This window comes from Aricia agestis, chromosome Z, assembly GCF_905147365.1.
Source record: "Aricia agestis chromosome Z, ilAriAges1.1, whole genome shotgun sequence".
In the NCBI taxonomy this organism is placed as follows: domain Eukaryota; kingdom Metazoa; phylum Arthropoda; class Insecta; order Lepidoptera; family Lycaenidae; genus Aricia; species Aricia agestis.
Window position 1 is genome coordinate 19,112,664 of NC_056428.1, and position 12,188 is coordinate 19,124,851.

Genomic DNA, 12,188 nt, shown 5'->3' on the forward strand with positions numbered 1-12,188 from the left:
GGCCAAAGTAAATCCTGTATTAAAACGAAAACCTTTTAATACAGGATTTGCTTTGGCCCTTTTTCCAAAACTCCTTGGTTACCTTCAGCCAGATTTTTACCTATCTCCAGTAGTCTAATAAAACTTTGCATACGTTAAGAGCCAATGGCAATGCATTAATATGTTAAAATGTTTGAAAAATAAAATAACAAAGGGTTTGTTTTTACTTTGTTTTAATATTTATTTTCTTGTCTGTCCGGTTTTAAGACATCTAAGTAAAGGACAAGAGATCCTCCTACTAGTGTCTTCTATTAAAAAAATGAACTTCATCAAACAGATCAGATCAAATTGTCTTTGTCCGTTTCTGCCCAATTTCAAACCATCTAAATGAAGCATAACAGATCCTAACACTTGTGTCTTCTATTCTAAAATTCAACATCTCTATATTCACAAGAGCCGGCGATGATGACGTTGCTCTAAGCTGCGGTCTCTAGCTAGAACCATAGGCAATAATTTATGCTGGAGCACAGTCGCATAAGCTATCTAATCATGCATTACGTCCGTGTTTGCTTTCAATTTACTAGACCCGATTTCCCATATTCATCTACTTCTATTACGTCCATAAAAATATGAGCTTTTTTCCCTGTCGCTTGTTTTCTATTTCATCGGTCGTGTATTAATAATCTTTCCTGGATGATCGACTATTTAACGCGGATTCCCAAAGGCCCGATAGCCAATAGCCATATTGTTGTTATAGATTCAGAACCTAGACAAAGGATTCTGAAACTTTATATAAAAGCCCAAAATTATAGTCAAATACACATTGCCCATAAGATTCCGATTCCAACATCTGTGTCTGTCTGTCTGTCTGTTACCTCTTCACGCCCAAACGGCTGAACCGATTTTGCTGAAATTTGGCATGAAGATACTTTGACTACCAGGAAAGGACATAGGATACTTTTCATCCTTCGCGATAAACGTATTTTGGCTTAACGGAGTTGCAAGCGTCATCTAGTTTAGAATAATAATTTTCGCCCACAAGCATAGAATATATATTAGTAGTACCAACCACAAGGCGAATTTCTTGTCACTTGAACACAATTTTTAATTTAATATTGAACAGTTACGGGATTCGTCCCATAGTAATACCAAGCGCGTAGGTCCACGGGTCATCGAACTCAATAGAATAGCCTGACAAACGCAAAGCGTTCACTGGTTTAAAAAACGCGGCTTTTAATATTTTCAAGCAGAAAACGTGTGAAAACACCAGTAACTCTGAATTTACTAACCAAAACGACAAAGCACAAACATCTTAAGTTAGGTTATGTGGCTCGTCTCGCCCCTCCGAGTATAGAGAGTCATAAACAGCCAGTAATTGATTTAGCTTTCGTTCGGCTACGAGCTAGTTTATGGTCACTAGTGAAAATGTATTACCACTTTCTTTGCATTACTCGAGGCCTACTGTTATTCGAATAACGAATTACGTCAATCCTGTAGGATTATTCTAATGCCCGTTATTTTACGAAATATTTTCCATGGTTGTGCAGGAAAAACACTCCTACGTTATTGACTCGTATCTCAAAGGTGTGTTTCACTTATGAAGATTTAGGTATTAGGGGTAAACTACTGGGTGCTGGTATTAAAATAGTCTTCTAGTCTACTAACACGCAGAAAGCTATAATTGCTCAATTCTTTTTATGTTACCGTCCATTTTTGAGGACAGACTGATGGAGCTAAGTCTAGAAACTTGGGTAACTACAATTCATTACAGTAAATACTGTAGCAATATTACAATTTGCAAACTGTCCAAAAGCCTCAGGAGCACCTGAGCTGTCGGCCCTCAGACATTAAGCCGTCCCCTTCCAACCGACTGACCAACTTGAATAGCTAATAGTTGGTATGGCCTATTAGATGTTTATACTTGAATAGTGATTGTTAACTTTACGAGGGTATTTATTTTATGATACAATCTTTATGATTGTTATATCATGGGTTTTATTCAGAGAGCAATAATTTTACTGTGAGATCGGAGTTGCTCTATAGAAATTACGCTATAATTAATTTGACCTTAAGAGCCCATATGACCCTAACTTGACTACATACTTTAACCTAGATCTCAAAATCTGTAAGGTCTAGAAAACTGATTTTTTGACACAAGTAACTTCAGTTCATAAAGATTAAATGCTTAAGACGAAAACACGATTACTCAAAAAATGCTCGATAGTTTCTTTTTTACAAAAAACCTTGTTTAAGACACATTTTTGCTTGGATCTTCGAAGTTTGCTGTCTTTTCTTTAATATTTTTTAATATCTAAAAAGGTATTGATAAAACCTAAATTTGCTCAAAACACTTTTTTCATAATCATTATAGTTCGTCTTTTATTCAAGTAAAACTAACTCGGCGATGATTCCGCGCCGTCCTTTTTCACCTGGCATATGAAAGACGGGCGTGAGTGTGAAGAGAGAAGGACGATGTTTGATTTTTAGAGTCAGGTGAGCTCTTAAGTGTTTTAGAGAATGCAGGTCTTAGTTGTGGAGGGGGTTAAAGAGTCAATAAAAACAACTACATTTATAATTATCAATGGACAGCAATGCAGCAGGTCAAAATTTTACAAAATCTGCTGTCGAACGCCTGTTGCAATGCTGTCGCAAGATACAAAATCGCCCTGCCAGTGTACCTACCTCTTTGACCTGCATCGTCAAGATAGGTAGGTAATATAATCCTAACCTGTCTCTGCGGACACTAGACAGCTATCTAGCTAGCATCTCACCTGGAAGGGCTTCCCCGTGGCGCAGTCTGTGACGTAGATCTTGCAGTCTCCCGCGCCGCCGCTGACGAGCAGACTCGTGTTGTTGGACGTGTCCTCAATGAAGCACACGTCTCTCACCGTACCGTCGTGCATGGATAGCTCCACCTGATAACAAAAATATGTACAGGGTTACAAGGATCATGTCACGCATTGTCAAAATAGTTGCCGCCATCTTAAAAAGTTCCTCTTATTGTCTATCAATGTCAAGCTAGTTCCATTGGCATGGCTTTCTCAAGCCTTTCTATAAGAGTAATGTTTAAACAATGAGCTGAACGAGAAGCTTTTGTGTATCACTGCCATTTTTTGTGTGGGTAGATTTTTCGAGAAAACACAATTTTCCTTCCATTTATAAACCGAAAATCTTCACAAAAATAAACTTGTTCGTCTCATTCGCAATTATTTGTTTGTTTTTAAAATTCCCAATAAACGTTCATATTCAAAAATTGACTCAAACAATTCCTAAACTTACTCGACTATTATGCGAAAATGGATATTCTTAATCGCTGCGGGTAATATTTGGGGTGAAAAATGGAGCGTTTATCTTAATTTGTAGTTAGCGAATCAGTGAGCAGGCAACGATAGGCATAACTCGGTGCGACTGCGTAAATAATGTGAGCAATTGTGCTAATCGAAAAATTAAGGCGCTCTATTAACTTCGCCTTTCCTTTTCGAACGATTCAAACATGTGAAGATAAATTTTGTTCTTATAATATGTTCTAAGCTGCGAATAATAAACATAGAAGCGTAGCGTAAGTACATATTTTGTGGGGTCGCATATAGAAATTGGTTTGGGGGCCCATAGGAGTGGCCCCCGTGGGTCAGAGGCCCCATATAATTCATACCACCATAGCTACGCCCCCGAATAAATACTTAGGAAGAATAACTTAGTCATAGGGACCTATCAGTCTAAAATCTAACAAACTAGGGTCGGTCATACAATAATTTTCGTATGGGTTAAATACCTATACGAAAATTATTGTATGACCGATAATAATTTCCATACCTACGATTCCATACCAATAAAGCGAATGCGATAATTATCAACTACATAATATGTCTGTTTGTTCGTCTTTCCGTTCCGTATTGATGTTATTTAGTACAGAGATACCTAGTTTTTATCCCGGAAAATTATTTTCCGCAACCTTTCCGCGATAACCGAATTTCTCACGTAACATAAACTAAAACTTTAATAATTCGTAATATTTTGAACAATGATTTGAAGCCAACCTACATCAATCATGCTCTGACTTTCCACAACACTATAGTGTACAAACACTACGCAATAATTACCCTGATATTTGAATTAATTAACATATACAGGCCACATTCATATAAATGCTAATTCTCTTTTCATACTCCCTTTGATATTAATAAGGCAAACCCTGACTACGGAGTTGGAAAAACAAGAGGATTAAACCCTTGGAATTAAATCAAAATCACAGAAAGACTGTAATTTTTATAAAAATACTTTCGCTTTTAACTAGCTCTACCAGCAATTTTCATATATTATTAAAAAACATAATAAAAATCTCCCAAGAGCTAATAAATTCACGTTCACACGTTAAAAAATCACGTTAGCGAAGTCCCGTGAAGAAGCTAGTGCAGGTTTTCTATAGCTTAGTGCTAAAGAAAACCTGCACTAGCTTCTTCACGGGACTTCGCTAACGTGATTTTTTTAGCCCCTTAGTAGTACAGTATATACATACTGTACTACTAAGCGGTGAAAAGGAGTGTCATTTTTTTAAATTCCTATTTATAATGGACAAGAGATCGCCCAATGGTCGAATTTCGACCTTAGTTTCAACGACATTAGGACCACTAGTAGGACCACTACCTATATTTTGTAAAAAATATTGACTTTATCATATATTTTTTTTCAACTCTTGTCTCTGGGACTTAGCTGATCTCAGACTGGCCGTGTAAGCATTGTCTAATAGTATCTTAGATACAATAAAAAAAAAACTATAATCCATTTTCAATTTGTCAACTTCAGTCAACTTGTTGTCAACAGACTTCAACCATAAATAAAAGAGTATAATTCGTATGCATAGGCTTGTCACTCAAAAATCTGTCATTTCCCATGTGTGTGTGTTGTAGTGTGTGCAATGTTTTATTTGTTAAAAAAATGTATGATAAAAGCATTATTTCAAAATAATATTAGCTCGATGCACTCCTTCTGGATGGCCAGTCTGAGATCAGCTGAGTCCCAGAGACGAGAATTGAAAAAAATATGTATGATAAAGTCAATATTTTTTTACAAATAAAACGTGGTAGTCCTAATGTCGTTGAAACTAAGGTCGAATTTCGACCATTGGGCGATCTCTAGTAAACTATAACTGTGCAAAATTTCATGCACCTACGTTTCCCCATTTTTCGTAAAAAGGGTTACAACGTTTTTCGTTCGCGTATTAATATTATGGTGCCTACATCATAAAAGATTTGTTTTCTAGTTTATAGCTCTAAGGCCTTTTATATAATGTTACATAATCTCTCTAACCTCAAAACTAAAAATCATAACCCTCTAGACGCAGTCGCGTAATTATATAGAAAGTATGATATAATAAAAGGCTTTCATTCAATTGACAACAAAAACGTTACGACTTTGTCTGCTGAATGTGAAATCACGAGTCCAAATAGACTTTTTACTGCCACAAGTATAAAACCATCATTCAGTTACTTTATGAGTAGATAGTAGCCAATATTAAGGCGCTTCATCAAATTATAGCTCGAACAGAAAACTTTGTTCTTTACCTAAGAGACTGTAAAACATACCGCCAGAACTGTACACTTTGCTGCTAAAACCCGTGGTCTACCCTACGATACCTACCCAAAAATCATGAAAATCTGTTCAGTAGAGACAGACTGAATTTCAACAAACAACTAAATATCCCTTTGAACACATTAAAAGAGGTTTTTTTCAGGTTCATTTCCAACAAGCCGAGCCGCCCCAACTGAACTACTGTTATAAGAGGAAGGGCGGGCTTGGGAGCGTTGGGCGGGCGGTGTTAGGTGAATCGGAAGTGAGTCGACCTCACTCGACCGGAAAACCGAAACCTGGCTAGAACGATAAACCCTAGCCATAAATATTCTATTACATTTTACAGGAAAATGCCCTTTTTATTGTGGCGATAATACGAGCACTCGAGAAACCTTTTATATAACCAAAAATATGCCGACAAAAACATAATAATATGTTTAAATTTTAAAACTATCATCCACTACGAAAATTATGTTATTGTTGTTACTTAAAATATAGTTATTTTTAAACTTCTGAAATTCAACTAAAACTACTGAAAAGTTTTTGTAAAGTGTAAATATGAAACATATCTATGACTCCATTTTGCATCGCGATTTGTATATATATAAGATGTAGGAGTTTTCAGCACAAAACAATATGATTCATCTAAAAACAGAGAATTTATTCATTAAATACAGTAAATTACACTTTACTCAGAAGAAAACTTAAGTATTACAATAGAAATTTTTACTAAACTAAAAACAGAGAATCGACAATTGTGTCCATGCGTAATATACTCCTTGTTACACATCAACAATTTTAATTATTACTATGAAAGTTTTGAGAAATAACAATAAGAAATAAAACTTATTTTAACAAATTTTGCATTAAAATATTCTGCACTTTTTCGAAATATGAAAATCATCAAATGTTTTTTTTTATATACTTTTGGCGGGCATCTATCTTCTCCACCTTCTTTTTTAGTTAGTAATATTTCCTTAAAAAAAAAAGTAAAATATCATATAGGTAATGTATCAATGTTAACACATTACTTACATCTCACCCCCACGGAGTCGTAAAATTTTCTTCAAGTGAACAGCTTGATTAAAATTTTGCTATAAAATCTAAAAATCAGCAAGCACAGGAATTAGCTTTGTGACATGATACAGTCCAATAGATCTTGTGCCACGACCAGTATTTATTTTATATACTGATTCCGATATTTTATCTTCAATTTCAAAGGGGTCCATCCTAATTTCATCCATCTTTTTCCTGTTCAATTTGTTTCCATAGTCCACATACACCTTATCTTCTTTTTTAAATTCATGCTCTAATCTATTCTTTGCAAATAAAGATTTATTATATTCATGTGATTTTATTGACCTTTGGAGCGCCATTTTCCTGTCTTCTTCCAAATTTTTTGTTAATAACTGTTTTTCTTTTAATTCATATGGTAACAAATCTGTAGACTTGAATACAGATTTGTACCGTTAATACCCGTTAGCAAATATTTCGGTTCCTAAGGTAAGTCTTGAATTCAACTGAATTAATAGCTGGATACTGGTCAGATAGTAAAGTTTCTATTGTTTCTTCTTTAGGAACTTTTTCTATAAGTTTGATAAAATCTCGAGCATGTTGATTTTTTGAACAAAGTATATATGCATACCTTGTAAAGTGGTCCACTAACAGATGCAAGTATCTTTTTGTTGATCTTTGGCTTCCAAATCCTCCTATAGTATCCAGTGACATTATTTGGAATGGTCTACTAGCTGGTCCTAATTGTGACATAAAGCCGTATCTTCTATTTAACCTTGTTTTATTTTTTATTCATATCTCACAGTTTTTGCATATATATTTAATATTTTCTGATAGATTTGGTGCAGTGTAGAAAGGTTTTATTTTTGACTCGATTTGATTTATACCACAATGGCAATATTTTTCATGAGCCTTTCTTATTAAAGCTTTACTGTAATCCTCACTAAGAACTATTTTTTTCCTCTTGTTTCTATTTTTTTTATAATAAATTCCATTTTCACAAATTATGTTCTTTTCGTGTTTTTTTACTTGCAAATTTTGTCCTTGGTATTATTTTATGTCATGAATATCATCAATATTTACCGTGCTCAAGTCATCTTCATTATTTGCATCAATATCCAATACTGGGTTCCTGCTGAGACAATCTGCTTCTGTGTTATTTTTTCCTGGAAAATATTTTATTTCACAATTATATTGTGACAGATAATGCGACATGTCACCTAATTCATCATCAGGCCTATTCTTGATATTCAACTTTTCTAGAGGTTTGTGATCTGTGTAGACAATAAAATAGTTTCCAATCAACCAATGCTGCCAAAACTTTATACTCTCCTTTATGGCTAAACATTCTAAAAATATTCTTTTTTTATTTTTTTGTGACTCATTAATTTTTTTAGAAAAATATGCCACTGGTTTTTCTTCGCTATTTTGCTGAATTTGTTTTAAAACTGCTCCTATTCCTATGGCACTCGCATCTGTATAAATAAATGTTGGTGCCTGTGGGTCATATATGGCTAGTATAGGTTTGGAGCATTAATAATCTTTTACTTTCTGAAATGCATTCTCACAACGCTCTGACCAATTAAATCTCTGATCTTTCTTCAGCAGCTGATGTAAAGGATCAAGCAGTATGGAGACATTGGGAATGTATTTTCCATAAAAGTTTATTTTTCACAGGAATTGTCTTATTTGTCGTCTATTTTGAGGAGGAGGAAAATCTTTAATTGATTTCAAATTGTCCTTCAGAGAAGTAATGGTATTCTTTTCTAATATATGACCTAAGTATTTAACAGAATTACATGCAAACTTACATTTTGTTATTTTTAGCCTGAAGCCTTCTTCTCGAACAGCCTCCAACAATTTTTTTAAGTGTGTGATGTGTTCATTAAACGTCTTTGAGAAAACAAGTATGTCATCGATAAAATTCACTGCGAATCCTGTTAGACCATTTTTCCTTATAATACTTCCTAAAATCCGTTGAAATATGGCTGGTGATGTCTTAAGACCGAAAGGTAAACACATTACTTACATATATTTAAAACAACATTAACACATTACTTACATATATTTCAAACAGTAAATTAAGTAAATTAATTTTTGGAAAAAAACATGACATCGATTATTATCGACGTGCTAAAAAACATATCCGCCTCTTACCGGCAAAAAAACTGTAATGAAACCTCCTGCTTTTTTAGAAGTCAGTTAAAACTGACGAGTAGGTAGGTACACATGAATCCACGTAGATTCTAGAAACATTTTTAAGTAGGAATAGTTAGTTGGTTTAAACAGTGCCTAAATAGTTTCTGTAATACAATAACGCATCTAACACAGTAATTCAAGTCGATCGTCCGTCTGACGTGTGGTGTTCAATATCGTAATGGGTTGATTGGGCTCGAGGGTGTCGAGTGTTAGCCGGCATCTGCTAAATTGTTTAGCAAATTGTACCGGAATTGAAGACACTTAGTTTGGAAGACAAGTAGGTATGTGGTATGATGATAATTGATAATATTCTAAAGCCTTTATACAGTCTTCATACTCCGTCTATGTCTTTTAATTTTCTTAAATCATTCGATAGTGTAGTGTCATTACACTATCGAATGATTTAAGAAAATTAAAAGGGTTATACAATGTTTAGTTTGTACTTCTACCGGCGCAACGTTGCAAGAAAAATGTTTTAAATAATCGCTCCGCTAAGCGAGGCCAGGCAAATGGAGCGAGTAGCGTAACTATTAGTTCGTAAAAACACATTCCGCGCAACCCTCTGTAGGAAGTTGGAACTCCGAAACGCACCCCAATAAAACGCATCCATCAAACACAAGACAGCTGAATGCTGATATGTGAAACTTTCAGATAGACTTGGAATATTACCACCTGAGGGCTTCTAAAATTATACAATTCCTTCGGTCCTTATAGAATATAAAAGTAGATAAACGGTAAATCCATCATAGTAATGTAAAACAAAGCACACATAAACGAGATACGTTTCCGCAATCACCTTTTAAGCTAACTCGCCGACGCGCGTCTCTTTAGTCTTTGTGTACGACTGTGCCACAGTATAAATAGTATAGAGTAGAGTAACTCAGCAGTGTCCTTGAAATAAAAAACCCACAACCCGATATAAGCTTACGACATAACGAGGGGTTTTAAGTTCGTGACATAACATGACAGTCGTTCGACACGAAAACTGCCGGCCTAGCATGCGTACTGCGACAAAATTTTGTCTACATGTTTTCTCGTGTCTGTCGTCAAAATTAAGATATAATTGTGTGTTTTTTCATCTGTGCTATTTTTGTCCCAACCCTAACATGACAACACATTTTTATCGAGTTTTGTTGAGATTTTGGTATTATGAGAAGAGTAGTAATGACTAGTATGTCGTCTACGGTTTGGAAGATAAAGAAACACGCTTGCAATGTCTGTCCCTTACTTTATAAAAATTTATATCTCAAATGGCATCATCGACATACTCGTATCTTATGTAGTAAGCCAGTCTACGAACGAGAAATTTATCTCTCGACGTAGGCATGTTAGGGAAAAAGAGATATATGTCGATATCGACAACATAACTACGCTCGAGAGTGAGATATCTCGTTGCACGCATGCTAGGCCAGCTGATAAGGAAGAGCCTATTGCTACCATAAAGTTAATATACCTAGCGGAATAGAGAAACAAAGGCCAGAGCAAGAGAGATGTCACTATCAGTAACACTGCGTGGTAATAAGAGACGTGTGATAAATGACAGCAGCATTTTTTGACGTCCAGTCGGCACGTGCCGCACGTTGACAATTTAATCTCATAGAATTCATGTTCAATCATGCTTGTGTAAATGTATACGTACACATATTTTTCGCACAGATGAAAACCAATTTTGGTTACGTTTGACAGCTCGAGATTGTTGCTCTATCCCGCTAGGTATATTAACTTTATGATTGCTACGTAGGTCCGCCTGGTATCAGGTTGTGGTAAGAAAGTATCGGAAAATAATTATTATTGTTCTTGACATTTTTTCAGATGTGACTCCACTAGGCCGCTATTCATGTAAATCATATTGTGTCTGCCCTCAAGCGGCTAGTGAAATATCGAAAACCCTTATTTTTCCTTATTTTGCTACTCCGACTTATGTGAAATGATGCAAATGCGTCCGTTTGTCCAATCAGGCCGTATACGGTCTAATATTATGTGCATTGTTAAGCGCCTACGGGCGTTCGCTGCGTTGAGCGTGTGCCCGGCGCGACTGCCCGGCAAGGCTGCCCGGCACGGGCGCTTGCGCCGTGCGCTCGCCATAGTTAACTATCTATATCTTGCGACGGCTGACACATCTCAACTATGCACTGCTCTATGGACTATGGGATGACATGAAACAAGCACGCCTCGCGGGTGGCCGCGCCGCGCCGGGCGCACGCTTAACGCAGCGAACTTACTGTATGTTATATTGTGACTGTGCTTTATAATAGAATCGCATATAAACATTCGTGTTCTTTTTATAAAGCCAAAAGTCGATGGTAATCTGTTTTGTGGGTTATCATAATGTTGTTAGATATTGATTTCTATTGTTAACCATAAGTTATGTGTAATATCATTTATATACAGATGAATTATTGTGATTTTCGTTATAATTTTATTGTATGATACAAAAACGGTAGCATTGCTAAATCTTAAATATAAAATTCTCGTGTCATAGCTATGCTCATGTTAGGCCGCGTTCTCCTCCGAAACGGCTTTACTGATTTTAACCAAATTTTATATGCATATTCAGTGGGTCTGAGAATCGGTACTGGGTAGGTACTTATTATATTGATAAGTGCATTTGTTGAATAAATAATAGTAACATACTTATTTAGTCACTTAAATAAAATAATATGGTCGAAATACTTTATATTATGGCAAAGCAACGTTTTCAACGACAGCTAGTCGTATACAGTGTGTAACAAAAATAAGTGATAATACTTTAGGGTGTGTACGTGTTCTAGAGAGTTCACTGTGTGAAAGTAGCAGCTCTGAAAGACGAAAATTTTTTTCACTTTTGTATGGGCAAGGGCCCGAGCGTCACGAGTTTCCCCATACAAAAGTTAAAAAATTTTTTGGTCTTTCAGCGCTGCTACTTTCACAGTGAACTCTCGACAAGGAACACGTACACACCCTAAAGTATTATCACTTGTTTTTGTTACACCCTGTATAGATAAATTCCAAACGGCGCGGTGTATCAAGAAACAAGCCTCCATAATAATAATTATTATGAAATATCAAAGATTTTATGAAATTCTGTGCCTCATTGGTTATAGTAAGTATAGAATTTGTACCCGCAATTTATATTAAATAATTAAATTCAAAAACCTTCACAAAATTTAAAGAAATTGTATAAGAACAAGTTACTCGATATCTCGAAAGGAGCACAAGGACACAAGGTTATTTTTTGCGTTACAAAATTACTCGCAGCCTTCTGTTACATAGTGGCACCAATTGTAATGGAATGTAACTGTAGTGGCCGGCATATGGCTGTGACGTTAGGGTAGGTGCAGACGTGCGACAGATTCCCGCGACTTGCCATCGCCAATTTTTCCAATAGCGAATAGTTTAGCATAAAAGACCGAACAATCTATAGGACGAAGGTGTTGCGTGCGACCACT

At 35.7% G+C, this 12,188-nt stretch overlaps 1 protein-coding gene across 3 annotated transcripts in view; it reads right to left on the reverse strand.

Annotated features, from left to right (window-relative positions):
• The window catches only part of LOC121738301 (WD repeat-containing protein 47), a 115,479-nt gene that overhangs the window by 4,648 nt on the left and 98,643 nt on the right, over positions 1 to 12,188 (reverse strand). For all 3 annotated transcript variants that reach the window (XM_042130271.1, XM_042130272.1, XM_042130274.1), the window contains one exon: positions 2,751 to 2,894. In XM_042130271.1, coding sequence (XP_041986205.1) covers positions 2,751 to 2,894 — 144 coding nt within the window. The remainder of the gene's footprint in view (positions 1 to 2,750; positions 2,895 to 12,188) is intronic.